This window comes from Saimiri boliviensis, chromosome 12 (assembly GCF_048565385.1).
Source record: "Saimiri boliviensis isolate mSaiBol1 chromosome 12, mSaiBol1.pri, whole genome shotgun sequence".
NCBI lineage: Eukaryota > Metazoa > Chordata > Mammalia > Primates > Cebidae > Saimiri > Saimiri boliviensis.
In genome coordinates, this window is record NC_133460.1 from 101,316,911 (window position 1) to 101,339,180 (window position 22,270).

A 22,270-nucleotide genomic window follows, 5' to 3' on the forward strand; every position below is an offset into this window, starting at 1 on the left:
GAGAATCATGAGTTCTACTTTTTAAAAAACTTAATGCAAATAAATCATACTGTCAAAGTAGTAACTCCTAGTGATACATTAATGCAGGTAAGGCAAAGAGATGTAATGAGAACCACGGGAAGAAGGATGGGGCAATTTGCATTAAAAAACATGTCTTCAAATTTTTTATAATTTATAAATTATTTCACAAATTTCTTTCCTCGAAGTGGCACCAGATTATGGTGAATATGGTATTTAAGAGTAATGCTGTAATGCAGTAAACTTGCTACCATCCAGCATTCTCAGAGAATGGGATATCTTGGCTAATGAAATATTATCATATCTATCTCATAGAGGTCTGATTTTCAAAATTAACCTAATTTTAAAAAAGTCAAACTCAGTATAGTTTCCTCTTTCACTGTTGACCAGAACTGTGCCCCAGGGCACATGTTTATGAACATTAATTAGCATTATAATACAAACACAACGAAAGAGACTGTCATAGGAGTTCTCCTTAATACAACACTGAATAACAGACTTTTCTGATCAAAGAATCCATTAGATAATCACCACATGCTTTTTCAATGCCTTTAATACATTATTCTTCTGTAGGTAAACCACCACTGTTAGCCAGTGATATACCTCTCTTCAGTGCTAATCCCACTCACTTAAAACTAAAGCAAACGAATTAAGCCATTCTGGGTTAAGTCTACCGTTTAAAGACATGCTTGATGAAAACAATCTTGTTTACCACAATTATGTGGATGTCTACATGCAATGCATAATTAGCACAGCAACAGCAAACATGGGAGTATTCAGTCTGGCACCTCCGCCCCCATGTTTGTTGACTTTCTGCGCATAATAACTGGGATTGGGACTGTAACAGGATCTGAGAGTAGAGCTCTGAGTATCTGAAACATTTTCTAAGTGAGGCGTCTGTCTCTGAAAGCGACTGCTGGGGAGTGCAGTAGCCACTGATTCCATTGGCTAAAGCTCACAGTTTGAAAAGCAAAACTATGACTAGGGAGGGACACGAAGCATGCTCTCCAACTTTGAGAAAAATGAAATTAGTAACATAAAAAAGAGCCTCTTATTTTATTTTTTGATTTATCATCAAATAATTGTTTTGATGGTGAGAAGAGGCAGACTGTGATCCTGAGATGAAGCTCTTTGGGGAGGAGCTTAGCTTCACATTTAGGATTCTGCTTTCAGGCTTCAGAGTAAAGCACTATCTATCGTTTTTCTGTTTTTCATCAACATGTATGGATCCTTACATAGGGCCAGACACTTCGTCATCAAGCTGTGATGGGACTGGAGGGCGAGAACGGGAAACAGTGACTTTGGTGAAAGTATAACCACTCTTTTAGAATAAAAACAGCACAGTGTTATTTGAAACATTATTAACAAATGTGATGGAACGATCTGTAAGCACAATAAAATAAACTGGCCAAAGATGAGGCTAACTGTAAATGGGAATAAAACACACCACAAACAATTCACAAAAAAACAGATTTTAAAATACTCTCCTTCCATTTCCCCATTAGCTAAACAATAAAACCCGAGATCTTTTCTTACCAGTATTCCTTTTAGTTCATCCACTGCACTTTCACAGCCTTTTGAAGATTCTGGCTATAATTTTAAAAAGAAAAAACATTACTGAGTAATTCAGTTTTAAAATACTAAACAATGATTTTTACATAAAGTACTGGTAGCCTTATATTGGTAATATGTATGACAATATATACTTTTAAATTAGATCTATGCCTTAAGGTTAGGAAAAAATATTAGCCATGTTAGTGCTCCCAAGTAGCAGTTAAACAAAAAATAAGAAGTTATATTCAAAGCAAAAGGAGACAAGCTACCCTCTTCTAAATACCACATTGTTACCTCTTGATTATCATCTTAGGCAGAAAAGATTTGGTAGACATCATATTGCAAAGATCTGATTCCAAATTATTCAGAGCTTCTTACAATAAACTACTCTCCACTTGCATTGCTGGACTCTGCCACCAAGCAGGGACTAGGAAGAAGGCAGTGCAGAGCAGAAGCAAGCCACAGGGCAGAAAACCTCTCTCAGCTCCGCCAGCTCCAGGAAGAGTTTAGCTTACAGGGGACTGGCATGTCTTGTCACAAGAATTTCACAAGAGGACCGAGTCGAGAGAGAAAGGACCAGCAAAAAACCTGGCTTACAGGAGAAATGTTAGTTTTAGCATAGCTGGCTGCCAGAGCAGTCAGATCTCAGAGGACATGTAGTCCAATCATTCATCTTGGACGGCAAGTCAGGCTTCAGCAAGGTAATATTTGAGTCAGGTGTCTTGATTACAAGCTCAGCGCTCTTCTGGCCACACCATCAACAAAGTAATTTGAAGTAAATTCTGGGTATGATATAGTATATACCCCACTATACCTAATGATCTCTGTGGATCATTCAACTAATTTAACAGAGAGAAAATTTAGCATGAGGCCCTCATGAAAAATAAGTTCAGGAAAGACTTCTGATCTCCCTTGTCCCACTTCCTTTCATGAAGGATAGCGATGAAGGGGAAATTTGTAAGACATAGTGAAAAGAACCCCTTGAGCCTCTTATTCCTGGAAAAGAGGTAAGGTTATATTCTCTCTCATCAGAAAATGAAAGTTGATCAACAGCAACCTATAATCCTTTTCTCTCAAAACAGAATTAGAAAACAAGACCCCATTTCAAATTTTAAAAACAGAGAAGTGAGACAGAGAGAGGTTTGCTGCTTGTGTACAAAGCTGACTTAAGGCATTCAGCTCTCCTAGCACAGATTTTCTGTGAAATACACATGCCCTCAGTGCCAGTCAGTAAGCACTAAGACACTAGTTTCAACCACACTGGCACCATCACCACCACCACCAAGGAATTTAGAAAATAAGCGGTTAAATTAACATTCTCAAGGCACGCTTGACTTCTGCAGGTCGCCTCTTCAGGTGACAAGCTGTGATGTTCAAACAAATGACCAGCCTTGAGGCATACCCAAAAGTGCTGCCATGCCACTCAGGTTGCCCTCTGGTTGCACACACCTTTTGAAGCCTGGACCACACAATGTCACAATTTGTGACATTTCAGGAAAGCCCGGATGGTACTAGGGCAAGATGTCTGTCCTCAAGCATGCAGTGATCATTTGTTTTAAAATTACTGACCAGGTCATTCAGCACTGTATCTACACAGTTTAAGATTACCAGCAAAAAAACCCAGTCGTCCACTGATCCTTGTTCAGTTGCTTCCCAGATTTTGAATTGACATTAAATAATGTGTAACTGCAGGAGGAGTTATAGGAAGAAAAAAAAAAAGCACAAAGTGATATTCTGAAAAAGCACAAAGTGAAAATGAAAGTATGCATGAAACACTGATTGCTCATGATTTAAGAAATTTTCAACCTTTTCTTTCAAAATGAATTTTTTTTTCTTTATGGCACTGCATTTTTCTCTAGGAATAGTCTGTTTTTGCTTATTCTTTCCATAATTAGTGGTGATGTGAAAGTCATAAAAACGGCTTCTTTTTCAAAGGTGGCACTCAGACTTTGCATTTTAAAGTGTTTTCACACTTTATTCCATTTGATCCTGACAACAACCGCACGTGTCAGATAAGACGGGTGCTATCCCTATCTTGAAGAGAAGTGTGGGGAAGCCAGGTGACAGTGCCAGGGCCCAGCTCCAACAGCTCTGCTCTTCACTCTCTCACCAGACACCAGCACCGGGCCAGCTGTGCCTGATCATTCAACACACTCAGCTTCTCCTCCAGTTTTACGTTTCATCCTTTACTTAGAAAACTGCTTTCAGAATATGGGCACAAGACTGAACTATTTTACGTGGTTGGCTGAAGCTTCTGTTTCCTTAGATGTAAATTTACTCTTAGAGTTGAGTATTCGTTCCCTCTTCCCAATCCTGTCCCATGTACAGCCCACACTACAGCCACTCTAGCCTGGCCTAGCTATCTTGCCTGCCTGTGACTAAGTGGTAACTTAGAAAACCCATCAGAGGCCGGGCGCAGTGGCTCATGCCTATAATCCCAGCACTGGGAGGCTGAGGCAGGCGGATCACGAGGTCAAGAGATGGAGACCAACCTGGCCAACATGGTGAAAACCCATCTCTACTAAAAATATAAAAAATCGGCCGGGCGCGGTGGCTCAAGCCTGTAATCCCAGCACTTTGGGAGGCCGAGGCGGGTGGATCACGAGGTCGAGAGATCGAGACCATCCTGGTCAACATGGTGAAACCCCGTCTCTACCAAAAATACAAAAAATTAGCTGGGCATGGTGGCACATGCCTGTAATCCCAGCTACTCGGGAGGCTGAGGCAGGAGAATTGCCTGAACCCAGGAGGCGGAGGTTGCGGTGAGCCGAGATCGTGCCATTGCACTCCAGCCTGGGTAACAAGAGTGAAACTCCGTCTCAAAAAATATATATATATATAAAAAATTAGCTGGCATGGTAGTGCATGCCTGTAGTCCCAGCTACTCAGGAGGTTGAGGCAAGAGAATCACTTGAACTTGGGAGGCAGAGGTTGCAGTGAACCGAGATTGCCACTGTACTCTAGCCTGGTGACAGAGCAAGACTCCATCTTAAAAATGAAAAAAAAAAAAAAATGCAAGAAAGAAAGAAAGAGAAAACCCATCAGAATGTGTACTGAACAGTCGTTAACACTGGGGGACATTTCACTCAGTTGAAGCAGGGCAGCCTTGAGGAAGGAGAAAGAACCAAACCATAAAGGTTAGTGAAGAAGGGGAAAGAAGAGGAGGAAGAGGAGAAAGAGGAAGAACCAGTCAGTTCATACTTAATTAGAAAGGAGAAAGAATATTTTTCAAGAAAAATGTTGAAAACTATTATTGGGCTTACTTAACAGTAGCAAATATACAAAGGCAGGGGAGAGATCACGAACGGGACTCTAAGTGCCTTCACAGATCCTGGAGCGTTCGCTGTGGTCTAGTTGAGGAGAGAATTTTTCTCCTTGAAGTGACTTGGAATACATTTGTGAAATTAATGAAAAACAATCACAGAAGTCTGACTATTTTCCCCAAAGTTGTCTTAGTTTTATTTTGTCATTATTATTATGTGATGCCCTCCATTACAACAGAAGCCTCAGAAAGGTGAGGGGTTTTGCCTGTTTTGTTCACTACTTTATCCCCCATGCCTAAAACAGTACCTGGCACATAGGAGATAATCAATAGAATCACACAAAAGAATCAGGAATCAAAGAAAAGAAAGGGTGTGACAACTGTTATTTGTTTGGTTTAACAGTCCATATCACTGTCTCTCGAAATGTGACGCCAGCACCCCAAAAATAACATGGCTTCCTTTTCACATTGATTTAGGTTCCTGAAACATGCTTATATGGAAGTAAACACTTTTACGACATATTAGCTTTATCCTAAGATTTGACAGTGAGTCCTGATGCAGCTTTCATCAAATTTCAAATCTGTACATTAAGAAAAGGAAGTAGTAAGCAAGGTAAAAATCATTTAGTCACTCCATACCTTTGTCTTCGGTCTGGCTGTCTGATTAACGGGTCTAAGATGAACTCCCTTTTTAATTCTATCCATCATCTCTTCAACTGCTTGCCTCTTTAGATCTGTGACTTCTTCAGCTGCTCAAAGAACACATACATAAATCCTCTTAGGTTACAAGAAAACAGCTACTTCCTATTTTTGGTGACTTGGAAAAACTATACTATGTAATTAATCACAGTCATTTTTCATTCACAGTTGCAGAACACTAAAAATTTACTAAGGTTAACAGCTATCAAGTAGCAATGTTTAAATAAAAATTTTTTAGATAAAAAAAATCTGATTAGAAAAATAAGAGTTATAAAAATTTGTACCATGGATCCAAGTCAATATTGTCTCCCCACTGTCAACAAGGCAGACTTTGTTCATTTGTCAACATTTCGCCAGGTGTTTAAAATACCAACTTTGTGCCTAATCCCAATTAATCTTTGACTTAAAAGATACTTTTACAATTTACAGTACATCCTATGTCAAAGAAATCAGCCCAAAAAAGAAACAACTTCCAGAAATCCATTAGTGAAAAAAGATCAAACAGATGTTTTTCTTCTTGGAACAAATCTATAGTCAAAAGACAAGCAGCAAATAAATTAAATATATTTTTTAATTGCCATCTTTTGTTCACATGGAAAGGAAACATTTAAGCCAAACTTTCTCAAGTCTTTTAAAATTGTCAATGCTAAAAGAAAAACATACATGTTGTAATAATTGCAATTAAGTAATTACATGTTATTTTAAAATTCAACTATCTATTGTTTAACCTTGGCACTATTTTGCTGCAAAAAATAAAATAAAAAAGAGGTGGAGATGTGTATCAGTTGAATGAATGTAACTGAGGTGGATTTAAATCTGTTGATTAGAAAAGTGAAATGTCTCTCTAGTAGAATAACTCGACCAAAATCACAGAACCATTTCAGAATACTGTATCACCATTAATGCAGTTCTAGGTCTTGTGCTTACCTTCATCTAGCTCACTGCAGCCAACACATTTGAGTTTATCTCATAAGGAACTTCTTATTGGCATCTTTAATAGACTCTACACTGCCTGGCAATATGGCAGGCAGTCAACAAGTGTCTACTGACTATTGACTTCTGTAGTTTCTACTTTAAATGTCCACTAATATTCTTGCTATTTGATTTGAAATGACTAAACCCCAAAAGGCTGGCTTCTAAATGCAGACAATCACTACTACAACCCCAAGCTAATTAGCTCTAGTATCAGGCTTTGCAATAAGGAGGCCTAAATTAAATGGCTTCTTTTTCTGCTACAAGGCCAAACTCTTCTCCAACCCTGGGTAGCCATTCCTCTTTTGTAAGCACCTAAGGGAGCAACTAAGAGAGTCCAGAAGTTTCCATTATCCTCATGTCTACAGGTCCACAATGAGGGATCACTGCTAAATTCACTGTATAACCTAAGTTTTCTGATACTGTCCTAACTTCAAGAAGAATTGTCAATCTCAGAAGCCACTGAAATGCTGAGAATTAAAACCTCTCAACATCTAAACAACATCTTTAGATCCAGAAGTTAAAAAGGTATCTTTTGCCAAGCAACATGGCAAACATAGTCACCAAAGTTATTCATCTACCAGTAAGTGAAAGGTGACTAAACTGTGGGTTGATAAACCATGACCCCTTAAGTAGCATTTTCTTGGGCAGCTTCTTCTGACGGCTCACAAACATTAGCAAAGGAACAGATGAGTAACTTATGATGAGCGGAAATTCCCTTCCCCTTCCCCTTCCCTTTCCCTCCCTTCCTTTTCCTCCGTATCTGAGTATCTGCTGTGAACTACACAGTGCTTTTGCTCACACTATTGAAAACCCAGATCTGCCATTCAAGCACCTGGTATGGGTATAGGATTTATTCCTGAGAATTTAGAAAATACTTTTTTCTTTTTCCCCCGACACAGAGTCTTGCTTAGTTGCCCAGAGCTGGAGTGCAATGGTGTGATCTCTGCTCACTGCAACCTCCACCTCCCGGGTTCAAGCAATTCTCCTGCCTCAGCCTCCCAAGCAGCTGGGATTAAAGGCACATGCCAGCATGCCTGGCTAATTTTTGTATTTTTAGTAGAGATGAGGTTTCACTATAGAAAATACATTTTTAAAACATTTGATTTTTCAGAAAGTCTGCCATTTTGAGACTGGGAAGAACTGCATGGTAATAGGAACACTGCCTACAAACAGATTAGCACTCTGTAAGGAATGACTGAAACCCAATTAAATGCACCATACAAAAACTAATTAAGGCAGACAGATGGAGAATTATGGTCAACACCATTCAAATCCGCTACAGCATCTAACATAGCAGGAATTTAAAGTAGTTTCTTATATTTGCTTGCCAGAATCATAGTGATAATTCAGAGACGTGCCACTATCTGTATTGTGTACAGATTATAAACCAGGCTTTAATTTCTCAGTCTTTTTCAAATGTAAAGGCTTAATTGGTTTTAAGGAAAAGAAATCATTCTTATCAGATTCCCTACTCAGGCGCAATACAAGGGCAACGCTAGGTTAGCTACACAAGCTTTCTCTCTTGCCGACCCTGTTTTTGAACTAGCAAAAAGCATTCTATACGAACTTCTGAACTATTAAGCAGTTCTAATAAATCTGCAAGAACTGCCTACAGAGAGCTCACGGTATGTTTTGTAATTCTTTCTGCAATCACACAGTTGGTAATTGTCTCACAAAAGCATGTAATCAGGGCGACAATAGAAATATGCAGGATACTGGAGATTAAAGAAAAGGGACAAATGAAGACAACAGGTCTAATGTTATTGAACTGCCACAGAAAAATAAAATCAAATGCTCTTTGAGTTAGTGCTTCAAGGTCAGTCTTGGATCAGAAAGCTACATGTAATTAATTGGGGCTTAAATTTTAAGACCCACTTGAAAAATAAGTTAGTTCTTAAAAAAAAAAAAAAAAAAAAAAAGGCCCACAGACAAAACCATCACCTTATTACTAAATAAAACCTTCTGTTACTACTGAAAAGAAATAAAAATGAATTTCCAAATTCCACAGGATTACTATTTCTTTCATTAACTTTTTTTTAAAGGTAATTTTTTAAAAATCTTATTCCACTATGATGTATCAAATTTCTACAGAATATATTATAGTTGAATTAAGTTCAAATTTGACATCAGGTCATAAAGTTAAAGAAACTTCCTTAGCTAAGATAATCACAAGGACCTGTGGGATGAGGATTCCCTTTGCCCCTCCCAAAGGATGGCTGGTACCTTCTCCATGTTTTCCATGCTAACATGTTGAATATTTTCTGTGCTGGATACTACTCTAAATACTTTTCATGTTGTGAGACTCACTAATTCTCACAACAACCTTGTGAAATAGGAAATACTATTATCCCCATTCTACAGATTAGCAAATCAAGGCACAGCAAAGTAAGAAAATATCAATAAATTCATGACCTAAATATATGATAAACAGTAGGCATACCTTTGAAATCCATTAACTGGCCTAATAAATACATTCTTGTCAAAATCGGAGTTATTATATTCAGAGTCTGTCATGATGTCTTATATTCAACTCTTAAAAACTACATATAAAATATTCTACAGTCCTTCCTTAACAATGAAGTTTTTTAAGAGTCATAAATAAGGAGTAAAAGTTTCCCCACTTAAAAACTCTGAAAGCCTTACAAACTGTATGTTAAAAGCCAACATAAGATGCTAACATAAGAAAACACAGTGACTGTGAGACCAGTCACTATGTTATAAATGTAAACCCCAAAGTGTCACAGAGAATCCCAATGATTGATGTCTTACATTATGCATTTAACCATTAATTCATCATGCATTTAACCATTATTGATTTATTCACTCAACAACTATTTTTTCAGTATGACCTATTAATAAGCCACTATAAATAATTGCCTTGCCAGACAGAAAGAGGGTACTGCTTCAGCCATGTGTGAGTACAGTATGAATTACTCAAGGCTGTTTGATTTTTAGGGTTGCTCCAGCCTAAAATCTCAAGAGCAACTTCCACGTTGGTAACTCTCCTTAGAATCCCAAAATAACAATCTGGTAGCCCAAGGATGTGGGGAAAAAATACTGTCACGTTTAATGAATTATAAATAAAATATCATTTTTGTAAGAAAAACTGTATGATGCCTAAAACTGGGGGTTAAGACATTTTAGAATAATTTTTCTTTTTAATTTAAGGGTACTATCAAAGTTGACAAGGGACTTTGTTTGACAAGTTGATGATGTAATTTACTTGGAAGGAAAATTCATTTTATTCCAATTTCCCACCATTCCTCTAAGATATACCAATTATCTCCACCCCACCACAAACACAAAATTGAAACAAAATGTGAATTATAGCATCAGGAAATGCTAATAGCCAGTAACCCAAGAGCGGGTCTTCCCAGCAAATCGCCAACGGCAGAACTGCATTAGAATCTTGCAATGCCTTGTACAATGCAGAATTTGCCTTTCAGCCCCATTAATGTGCAGAGAAATATATTCCAAAGGATTGCAGAAGGCAGGCACAGAACGCCAATTCTTAGAGATGAAATCAGCTTTCATTTGTAATGGTGCTGCAAGATTTCTGCTAAGAAAGAAAAAACTAAGTCCAAACTTCAATTCACTCAATATTCATGACAGCGGTGGGATGCTGCCAAGAGTAAACCCTCAAAGAACTTGCAATCTGCTCGGCAGGAGAGAGGTGGAAATAACTCAAAACACAATGGCCAGTGTAGAGGTAGGGAGTGGGACATTGAATCCTTAAAGTAACAGAATTTAAAGCCAAATGCTGTCACCATGCAAAGTTACTCATTACCATGTTGTTTATACTAACAAAATAGGATAAACAAAAGAACAAAGAGTCTAGGACATACCAGATGTCTGCCCAGAATCTGCATGGAGGCTATAGAATGAGACCAGCAGGAACGAGGACCAAGATCTGGCCCCCTTGTTTTAAGCCTTTGCTGTCACTGTGGCTGCACACCAAACTGCTGGCGTCTGTGAACCGACTCCACTGCATCTAGCTCTCTGCTAGCTCTGCTCAATGGGAAGGCCTATCTCCCTCCATTCCCATCTCATCATTGTCCTCTATACCTCTATCTCCAATGAATCAGAGTCCTGTGAATTTTACCTCCCTAAATGGTTCCTGAATGTATGCATGTCTCTACCACCTTCATCTAAGCTACCATCAACATTCATCTTAATGACTGCAATAGTTGTCCCTCATCCACTTTAATCTCTTTACAATCTGTTCTCTCACTGCAGCCCGTGAGATTTTTTTTTTTTTTTTTTTTTTTTTTAGTAGAGACAGGGTTTCACCATGTTGACCAGGATGGTCTCGATCTCTCGACCTCGTGATCCACCCGCCTCGGCCTCCCAAAGTGCTGGGATTATAGGCTTGAGCCACCTCGCCCGCTCATCATGCTATATCTCTACTTAAAACTTCTACTGCTCTTAGGAGAAATTCCAGAATCTTGACCTTGGCCTCCAGAATCTGGCTCCTGCCTACCTATTAGACCTGCTCTCTTGGACTCCATGTTCCAGCCATATCAACTTTTTCAGTTTACTAATATGCCAAGTTCCTTCCTAGATACTTTGGACCTTTGAATCCACTGCTCCTCTATCTGAAATAGTCTTACCTTTAACACCGCCACCCAATCCACCCAATGTTCTAAATGTACAACTACTCAGCTTGAACATCACTTTCAGATGCCAGCAGTCCACCTCCACAATCTCTTAGCACCATGTACTACTCCTTAATTGCATTTAAATAATTATATATTTACTTATTTACTTCCTCCTGGTTACACTAGAATGTAACTTCTATGTCGTGTACCGCCAGCACACAAAAGTGTAGTAGTACATACTAAGTGCTTGATACAGTCCCAGCTCACTTGCTACCAACCCTAAGAAGTCTTTCCCCAAACCCCTCATTTGGAATTACTCCCTCTCTTTCCTGTACACTCCAAGGTACCCTGACCCTTAATAAAAACAAGTTTGCCAGTATGTCTCTCATTACAGTGAGTTGTACATGTTTATTTCCTCTAGATAACAAACTACAGGAAGGCAATGATGGTTACTGGTTCATTCTGACAGCTGTTTAGTGCTTCATATTTCTCTTCCAACACTATGTTTATAGGCAAAAAACTTAACAAATATGTGAATTGCCCCAAAACTACACCATCAATCACTTAAGTGAAATAGAAGTGATGCTTACTTGTTTCTGGTTGAGTTGGCTTTTCTTTCTTAGCACCACTGCCACTGGGGTGGGATCGTTTCCGGATCATGGACATGAGTGATCTTCGAAAGAAAGAAAAAAATCAATGGGAGATTACTGGATGCCTTATGATCCAACAAATAAAATATATAGAGTCTAAATAATCAGCAAATTTCTCATTCTTCAGTAGGTGTATGAATACATAACTGGAATTTAAGTAGTCCACTTTCCATTTTTAATAATAGTAAACTTTTCATCACTTTACAGAAGAGAAACACGTCTCATCCTTCTCTGTATAACACCTAACTAATTACTGGAGAGAGGACACTGCTATAACTAATAATAGAATGCATACACATTTATAAAAAAAAGAGACAAAAAATTTCAAGACATATATAAAATTCAGAAAGAGCTATCTATGTACTATGTTAGAGAGGGAGGGAAGAATGAAAGAATTAGGGAATGTTTCATATCAAAAAGTATATGTTATCAGTAAATATTTGTGAACTATGGGTACAGAAACATCTGAATCTGCACGATGTAGAGCAAATACTTACGGATAAAACATATTTACACCACCTCTGGTCTATTTAAAAACAAATCTATGTAAAATCAAATTATGATGAATTTGACCATATTTAAATTTTATAGCCTTTGATATTACGCAGAATAAAAAGACATTATAGAATATATAAAGAAATTCTACAGATCAATGAGAAAAAGCATGTAATTCAATACAAAAATGGATGAAAACCTTGAAACTCCAAAAAAGATGTCCAAATTTCCTATACATATATGAAAGAGGTGCTTGACTTCATTAGCTACTAGGCAAACGCAAACCCACACTGAGATATCACTATACATTCATCAAATAGACCAAAAAAAAAAAAAACCCTGATAATATCAAGTGTTAGTCAGTTTGTGGAATAACAGAAGTTCCCAAATCAAACAGAGTATATAAATTAATAGTACATTCCATTCTGGAAAACTCTCTGTAATTATCTAGTAGAGCCAAAAATATATGTATCCTATGAGCCAGTGATTCCACTGCCACTTTCTATTCTACAGGAAGGCAAGCACTTGTCCACCAGGATACGTGAACAAGAATGTTCATGCAGAATTTCCGTAATTCCCCAGAACTGGTAATAACTCATTTGTCCATCAGCACCACAATGGATAAGTACATTCTGAGACCTTCAAAAAGTGAATTATACATCAGTGAATATGAATAGACTTAAGCTACACAACATGGATGAATCTTACAAAATAATGTAGAGTAAAATGGGCAAGACCACAATGATACACAAAAATTGTAAATATATATAAAGTTCAAAACCAGGCCATACAGATATTTACAGTAGTTTAGGATACATATTACGCAGGAAAACTTTTCTTAAATAATGCAAAGAAATGATCACCATAAAAGATAGTGATTAGGGAGAAAGGTGGTTATATTTCGAAAAGAATCAAAGAAAAGAATTAGGGTGCCAGTATTGCCTATTTCTTGATTTGGAAGGTGATTACATAGATGGTCACTTTAACATTTATTTCACATAGGCTTGTATACATATCTGCATATATTATCATTTCCTCAATAAAATGTTTACCAAATAATGAATGAATCAAGAATTTTTGAATTCCTTCAACTGCATAAATGTCCTCAGAGTGGTGAACTGTACCTGCAAAACAGTCCTGAGGAAGTCAGCAACAGAAAACAAATACTTGGAGGATAAGAAAGGCATAATGTTGGCCAGACGCGGTGGCTCACGCCTCTAATCCCAGCACTTTGGGAAGCCGAGGCAGGTGGATCACGAGGTCAAGAGGTCGAGACCATCCAAGCCAACATAGTGAAACCCCATCTCTACTAAAAAATACAAAAAATTAGCTGGACATGGTGGCATGCACCTGTAGTTCCAGCTACTTGGGAGGCTGAGGCAGAAGAATTGCTTGAACCCAGGAGGCGGAGGTTGCAGTGAGCAGAAATCGTGCCACTGCATGCCAGCCTGGCGCCTGGTGACAGAGTGAGACTCTTGTCTCAAAAGAAAAAAAAAAAAAAAAAGAAAGAAAGAAAAGAAAGGAATAATGTTCCTCTTAGGAAAAGGGGCAAATGGATATACAGAGTAACACTTGTTCAGAAGATATCACCACCCAATGCTTCTTTTCTTTCCTTTTTGTTTTTCTGAGACAGGGTCTCACTCTGTTGCCCATGCTGGAGTGCAATGGTACAATCACCACTCGTTGCAGCTCTAACCTCCTTAACTCAAGCGATTTTCCTGCCTCAGCCTTTGAAGCAGCTGGGAGTACAGGTATACTACCACTCCTGGTTACTGTTTTTCAAATTTTTGACAGGAGGGGTGGCAGCAGAGGGAGGGGGTCTCACCATGTTGCCCAGGCTGGTCCTGAACTCTTGGCCTCAAGCCATCTTCCTGCCTTGGCCTGTGTTACAGGTGTGAGCCACGTGCCCAGCTTCCAATCTCTTAATCATTATAATTTCCAGCTTTTTTTACTGTTCACTTCTACCTTTGCTTACATTATTAATTCCCTTCCTAATTGCTTTTTCTTAAAATTCCCAAACTCAGTGGATAATCTCCCATAAAGCACAGTAAAAAGCAAAAACCACATCCTGCTCTATTTAGCTTGGGAACCGATCAAGGTGCTTCTGCCTTTGTCTAGTTTCTCTTCTTTGGGCTCACAATGGCCAAATGGAATTAAATTATTTTCATAAAAGTCAGAAATTTTAATTTACATAGAACTTTGAAATAAGCACATATTATTCTAGAAATTATAAAGAACACATAAACTTTACTTGCTCATTTTTCCATTCTGTCAACTGAACACCAATGTCTACTTGTTACCACTCTGTGGCGGGCTGGGTGTGAGGAGGGTTCTCACTAATCAGATGCCTTACCTTACCCTCGCACTACACTCTGCACTGATCTTGCCTCTGGTTCTGTGAGGAAATTTTGCAAGAGTACAGTATTGAACATAAAGATGATGAAGCAGGAATTTTTCTGTACTGCGGAGAGTACTTACAGATATATATTCACACATGTGAAGAAAAACATTTGTTTATTAGCAAAAACCACCTAGATGACAGAAAGTGTTAGCTTAAAGGATCCTGAGTTGAAGCATAAACTGGAGACATACAGTGCTCAGAGGAAAATCATCACAATACGAAGACCAAGAGTCAAGATGAAACTCAGACTATAGGGAAGGCAGGACTCAAATGCCACAGGAGTCTAGGTCAAGACCTCTGGGACCCATAATCAAACCTCTAGCCATCACTGCCCCATTCCACTGCCATTTCAATTGAATGAATACAATTTCAGGCATGTGTCATCCCAAAATCAAACGTTTCAGTGGATAATTTTCACCTGTTAGTTTTTCAAGGGATGTTAGTCATGCCCACTGTGATAGTTATTTTGTGTGTCAACCTGACGGGCCACAGAGTGCCCGAGATACTTGGTCAAACACAATCCTGGTGTTTCCAGGAGGATGTTGTGGATGACATTAGCATTTCAATCAGCAGATTGAGTAAAGCAGATGGTCCTCCCTGAGGTGGGTGGCTTTCAGCCAATCATTTGAAGGCCTAATTAAAACAACAAGGCGGATCCTCCCTCAACTAACAGGGAATTCCTCCTGCCTGACTGCTTTCAAACTGGGTTATTGGCTTTTTCTTGCTTTCGAACTTGAACTGAAACACTGCCACTTTTTGGGTCTTGAGCCTGTGAAACTTTGGAATAAAACTACACCATAGGTTCTTCCAGTTCTCAGGCTCTTGGACTCAGCCTGGAAGCACACCATGGACTCTTTTGGATGTCCAACTTGCCAACTCACCCTATAGATCTTGGGGCTTATCAGCCTCCATAATCATATGAACCAATTCCTTACAATAAATCTATATATTTATCTGCCTATATCTGTATCTATAGATACACATACTCAATTGGTTCTGTTTTTCTAGAAAAAACACTTAATAGCCTCAACTCTCTCCCCATATCTGCCTAGAACCTATCCTACTTTTACTACCTCTGGGACAAAGTAACCAAAGTTTGCTGTCTTCCTCTTTCTTCTACCTATTCTTGAAGTCAAATGAGTGGAAAGAGAAGGGAAAAGCAGTAAGGCCTCTTAAAGAAGCCACAGGCCCAGCCTGGCACGGTGGCTCACACCTGTAATCCCAGCACTTTGGGAGGCCAAGGCAGGTAGGTCACGAGGTCAGGAGTTTGAGACCAGCCTGACCAATATAGTGAAAGGCTGTCTCTACTAAAAAATACAAAAATTAGTCAGGCTTAGTGGCATGTGCCTGTAGTCTTAGTTACTCGGGAGGCGGAGGCAGGGGAATTGCTGGAACCTCAGAGGTGGAGGTTATGGTGAGCCGAGATCACGCAACTGCACTTCCAGCCTGGTGACAGAATGAGATTCCATCTCAAAAAAAAAAAAAAAAAAAAGAAGAAGCCACAGGCCGTAGTCTTTTTTTTTCCCTCCCACTTACATGTCTACCATGATCTACACATCAGGGTAAAACAAACGAACAAACGGGTCAGGAACAAAGTTAGAAAACCTTCATTTGTGAATTCAAAATCCACTCAAACTAAATACATATGCAAATATACCTCTTTGACAAGAAAGCATTCCACACCAAAAAAAAAAAAAACCCTCTTTTCTATCAAAATTATGTTCTGCACAATTTAAATTCATCTTAAAATAAAAAGCATTAATATTATTCATAAAATTTTCTGTAAAGAGCCTTATAAAAGAGTTCACACTTGAGACAGACATAGTCTCGAACACTTATTTCTCAGTGTAACTGTAAAGTGCTCTTTGGGAAAAAAATTCTACTTAGGTTATATTTTACTTTTAATTCTAGGGGCTCTCAACATTTCTGAGAATAAAAATTAAAGGCCAACAGCAAGACTGTAATTACTTTTTAATCGTTCTCCCTCTTCATAGACATAAGTGACCTTTCTTATCAGCTCAAAATCCTAAACCTTAGAGAAAGATCAAAGTGATGAATTTCCAATTTTAAATGTCAAATCCAGAATATCGCCTACAGATTTAGCTACCCGGGAGAGAAAGATTTTAAAATACCTGAAATTCTTTCAATTGACTCTTGGATCGATCACGTGTAAAAATTATTTTGCCTTAACTACTTCAATGGCTTAAAGTAGATTATGTCATACCCTACACAGTAAGGAAAACTAATGAGAATCGTTTTAAAAGGGAAAGTCCCATTTTCATAGTCGTGTGGGAGGAACATGCTACACATTCTATTCAGATGGATCAGCAAAGGTGCAAAGCATGAATAAACGGCTTCTCTGTGTGAAAGGATTAAACAAATCTCATGAGTTAATGAAAGGTAAAAAAACCCAGCAAAAGTTTTTAAATGCCATTTATTAAAGAATAAATTATACAAAAGCAGCTAACATCATTACATGAGTAGGTAAGTTGTCACCATGGCAAGGAGGTTGTCTTATGTAATTCTGGATGGTGGCATGTGGAACCACAAAGAAGGCAAAATTTGACTCTAAGTCTCCTGGTGTGTATTGTGCTCAAGTGAGGTGCATAATGCCATCATGTCACCTTGGGTTTCAGAAAATACGAATTCCTCTCTGCATATGTGACTTCCTGTCACAAGAATTTAAACATAATTTATCTTTCTTATGAAGGTTCCTTTCTTGGCATTACTAAAGGTATAAATATGAGGATACAGATAAAATTAATACTTTTAGTTTAATTACTAGTTTATAACAATTAGTGTATTTATATTTTCATTTAGTATTTTTATTTTTAAAATAATTGAACAAACCAGAGCTTTTCAAATTCAAACTAGTTAGAGAGAAGAGTAAACACATTCTGGAGAGGCTCAAAATTCCCTGGTCTTACTGTTAAGGGAAATTTTAATGTTATTGAATGAAATTTATGTATTACAAGAAGGGAAAAATACATTGGCTGTATTAGGGCATTTTCATGCTGCTAATAAAGACATACCCAAGACTGGGTAATTACAAAGGAAAGAGGTTTAATTGACTCACAGTTCCACATGGCTGGGGAGGCCTCACAATCATGGCGGAACACAAGGAGGAGCAAGTCACATCTTACATGGCAGCAGGGAAGAGAGAACTTGTGCAGAGGAACACCTCTTTATAACAACCATCAGATCTGATGAAACTATTCACTATCACAAGAACAGCACGGGAAAGGCCCACTCCCACGATCCAATTACCTCCCACTCAGTCCCTCCCATGACACGTAGGAATTGTCGGAGTGACAATTGAAGAGAAGATTTGGGTGGGGACATAACCAAACCGTATCACTGGCCTTTAGAAAAATTTCCAAGAGAAGCACCAGCTAGTATCTTTCATGCTTTTAGTATGGCTCCTCTTATGGCACAATCTGATGGGGAAGAACATTTGATGCAGAACAGTCTTCCTGGATGTGCTTACCGGATAGGATTGGGAGGTGGAGGGGGAAGTGGCGGTGGAGGAGGAGGTGGTGGAGGCACTGAATTCTCAGACTGGTTCACTCGTTTCTGGAGTTCATCAACTGCACAGAGAGCAAGCATTCAGAAGACAGCTGAAATAAGCAACTAAACATTGTTTATACATGTGAAAGAAAGAAGATAACCTTTCTCAAAAGTAAGTTCTTTTTACTAAGGCAAAATTAGAAATTCAGTAATAAACTGCAGAACTGTTTAAGTTTTTCACGATCTAGTATACTGCTAATGCAAGAGAGGACTCCCATCTACCAAAATTAAACATTATCTGTTTGCTGTATATAAAACTTTAGAAAAGAAAAAAAAAATTCAAAGTAATGGCTGCAGGGTGGGAAGGAGTCAGTACGTTGAAGAAATATGTGTTAACAACGAAGTATATTACTTGAACACTAGGAAATTGTTAATACTTGACTTTAAAAGTGTACAGATGAAGAACTAAAGATGACATTTAGCAATGAATTTTAATAGCTGCATACTTCTCTCCTCCACTTCATTTCCTTCAAAAACTGCAAATACTAGAGTCCTTGACTTTAACCAGATTCAGCTTCCTAAATCTGTAACTCAGAAACTTTTTGCTCTTTTGAAGTTTTCTGGAAATGCAAATTATTCCTTCAAGTCTTTAATGAAGCAGGTATTTTACTAAGCACCAACAAAGTGACAGTGCCTGTGAATGGTGCTATACGAGACATAACACCTGACTTAAAAGAGCTGAACTTAAATTTATATCACAGATGATACTACCTGCAAGATGATGGGTAAAAGGTGCTGCATACTGTTGGCATTCAGAGGTAGCTCTCCCCATTCACAGCCATTCCACCTTCCCCAACTGAGTGTACCCCCAGGAACCTGTCTGTCCATTTGTATTTACCCTCAACACTTAAATAGGCAGTGTGGGCTATGCCCTTCAAAAGTGAGAATCCTCTGGTCATTTCATATGCATGCACTTATCCCTCCAAAGGGAATCTGAGTTCTCTGAAGATAAAAAGCATGGTTTCTTTTCTTCTGTATTTCTTATTGGATCCTAGGATAGGGCTGAGTACACACACAGCAGATATTAATAAAAGGCATTCAGAATTGAACCTTATATATTTCCAGTGTCTGCCTTCTCCATTCACAATAAAAATGGCTTTGGCTACAGGCTACTCTGATACTCACTAAAAAGAATGGGATATTTCTTAATTTTGGATCAATTAAAAATAAATTATAATCAATTTTCATTGTGGATTAGAAAGCACTGAATGCTTTTAGAAGGAAAAAAAAAAAGCCTACATGGATCTTCTGCATAGATTTCAAAATTCTAGTATAAAATTAAGCAAAAATATCCAAAGTGAATACTGTAGCCATTATAAAGGGAAAGTACCTGCCTCCTTAAATTACCGACCTTCCAACAGAGACTTACACATAGGCCTGTATAGTAATTTAACTGGCACATTCCTGTTAAGCCTCCTAGAACTGAATGAATAAATCTTTTGATTTAAGTATCCCCTGGTGTTTTAAAAGTTTTTCCACTTAATAGATATATTGTTGCGCATTTCACTGTTAGGTGCGATATAGAAAGTATTGCTTCATGTATATAATTGGACACCAAAGGTGAAGGGAGTATGAACACCAAAGATGAAGATAGTATTCTTTAAAGTATAATTCTTTTTTAAAATGCACTCTAAGTGAACAAAATAAAGCACATAATGAACATTCATCTCTGAAGCTCTGAAAAATGCTGAAAAGTTTGGTCTTCCTACGCTAATGCTATCTCTGTGTCTTAATTCTGTATATGATGCTCACGAGGGCTCTAAGTCCAAAAAAGTCTAAATATTTGTGAATTATTTAATACAGCAGTTATTCTACCAAATGGCATGGTTAGAAATGAAAGAATTTAAAAACAAATCTTGCTATTTTTCCACAGCATTCCAGAAGATATTCTAAACTATGTGCCAGGTTTTGTACTAGGCATGAGTAATTCAAAGATTAGTAATAAGACATAGTAGCCTACTCAATGCTTTTACCAGAATGCTTTAAATTTCTGGCTTTCTCTTCGGAATTCTGATATTTCGATTCTAATTCCTTTTTATCTTCTTCTAGAAGCTCCAGCTGCTGTTTGAGGTTGTGTATTTCTTTGCGGAGTGTTTCATTTTCTAGTTGCTCTTCTAATTCTTTGACCTACAAGTTATTAAAAAAAAAAAAAAAAAGACTTTTATGAGTGATACTGTTCATTCACTAAAGAAAGGGAAAAAATAAATACTTCCCCTTGACTGTACTTCATCGCAAAGAGAGTCCAATCCATCTTAGAAATCATGCAAATTCTAGATACAATTAACACAAAATCATAGTAAGCTCTTTGATTTAAAATAAATTTACTAGGGAGTTATGTCCCAGACATTTTGTTTTGTTTTGTTTTAGTTTCTAGGGTACATGTGCAGGTTTGTTATACAGGTAAATCGTGTGTCACAGGGTTTGGCGTACAGATTATTTTGTCACTGAGGTAAAAACGGTAATACCTGAGAGGTAGTTTTTCGATCCTCTCTCCTCCCACCCTTGACCCTCAAGTAAGCCTCAGTGTCTGCTGTTCTCTTCTTTGTGTCCACGTGTAATCAATGCTTCGCTCCTATCTAGAAGTGAGAACATGTAGTATTTGGTTTTCTATTCCTACGTTAGTTTACTTAGGATTATGGCCTCCAGTTCCACTCACATTGCTACAAAGGACATTATCGCATTCCTTTTTATGGCTACATCGTATTCCATGGTGTAATATGTACCAAATTTCTTTATCCAGTCTACCACTGATGGGCACTGAGGTTGACTCCATGACTTTGCTATTGCGTATAGTGCTACGATAAATATATGCATGCACGCGTCTTTATGGTAGAATAATTTATATTCCTTTGGGCAAATATCCAATAATGGGATTGCTGGGTTGAATGGTATTTCTGCTTTAAGTTCTTTGAGAAATCACCACACTGCTTTCCACAATGGCTGAACTAACTTACATTCCTACCAGCAGCGTGTATGTGTCCCCTTTCTCCGAAACCTTCCCAACATCTGCTATTTTTTGACTTTTTAATAACAGCCATTCTGACTGATGTGAGATGGTATCTCATTGTGGTTCTGATTTACATTTCTCTAATGATTATTGATGTTAAGCATTTTTGTATGCTTGTTAGCCTCACAGACACTTTAATTTTTAAATACGAGTCACTTTTGTACCCATTTTCTAAAGAAAAATTCAGGTAATATTTTAAAAGACCCCTGGGGGACATAAATTTAGTAATAAGTATCAAAAGTCTTCAAAAAAAAGGAAAGGCCCTTGATTCAGTAATGCCACTTTTAGGAATTATTTTTAAAATACTCCAACAAGGGTGGAAATATATTCACTGAAATGCTTTTGTGGGTTTTTTGAGACATAGTCTCACTCTTTCGCTTAGACTGGAGTGCAGTGGCGCAATCTTGGCTCACTACAACCTCTGCCTCCTGGGTTTAAGAAATTCTTGTGCTTCAGCCTCCTGAGTAGTTGGGGCTACAGACACATGTCACCACACCCAGCTAATTTTTAAATATTTTGTAGAGACGGGGCTTCAGCATGTTGGCCAGGCTGATTTCAAACTCCTGGCCTCATATGATCCACCTGTCTTGGCCTCTCAAAGTGCTGAGATTACAGGCATGAGCCACCACACTGGCCTGAAGTGTTCTTTACAACAGCAAAAAGTTACAAATAACGCAAATGTCCACCAATATTTTTTTTATTTAATAAATTATGCCATGTTTATTAAATGAAATACTATGCAATTGTTTAAAATCACAGGGCTTGTCCAGGCATGGTGGCTCATGCCTGTAATCCCAGCACTTTGGGAGGCTGAGACGGGTGGACTGCCTGAGGTCAGGAGTTTGAGAGTAGCCTGACCAACATAGTGAAACCCCGTCTCTACTAAAAATACAAAAAATTAGCTGGGTGTGGTGGTGGTCACCTGTAATCCCAGCTACTCAGGAGGCTGAGGCAGGAAAATCGCTTGAACCAGGGAGGTAGAAGTTTGTGGTGAGCCGAGATCATGCCATTGCACTCCAGCCTGGGAAACAAAAACAAGACTCT

General features: G+C 38.2%; 1 protein-coding gene across 5 annotated transcripts in view; it reads right to left on the minus strand.

Annotated features, from left to right (window-relative positions):
• Window positions 1-22,270, minus strand: part of SHTN1 (shootin 1) — a 153,407-nt gene that overhangs the window by 57,302 nt on the left and 73,835 nt on the right. For all 5 annotated transcript variants that reach the window (XM_010332583.3, XM_074382951.1, XM_074382952.1 and 2 more), the window contains 5 exons: window positions 20,193-20,346; window positions 18,140-18,239; window positions 11,697-11,779; window positions 5,474-5,583; window positions 1,555-1,608 (listed from right to left, as the gene is read on the minus strand). In XM_010332583.3, the coding sequence (XP_010330885.3) occupies window positions 1,555-1,608; window positions 5,474-5,583; window positions 11,697-11,779; window positions 18,140-18,239; window positions 20,193-20,346 (501 nt within the window). The remainder of the gene's footprint in view (window positions 1-1,554; window positions 1,609-5,473; window positions 5,584-11,696; window positions 11,780-18,139; window positions 18,240-20,192; window positions 20,347-22,270) is intronic.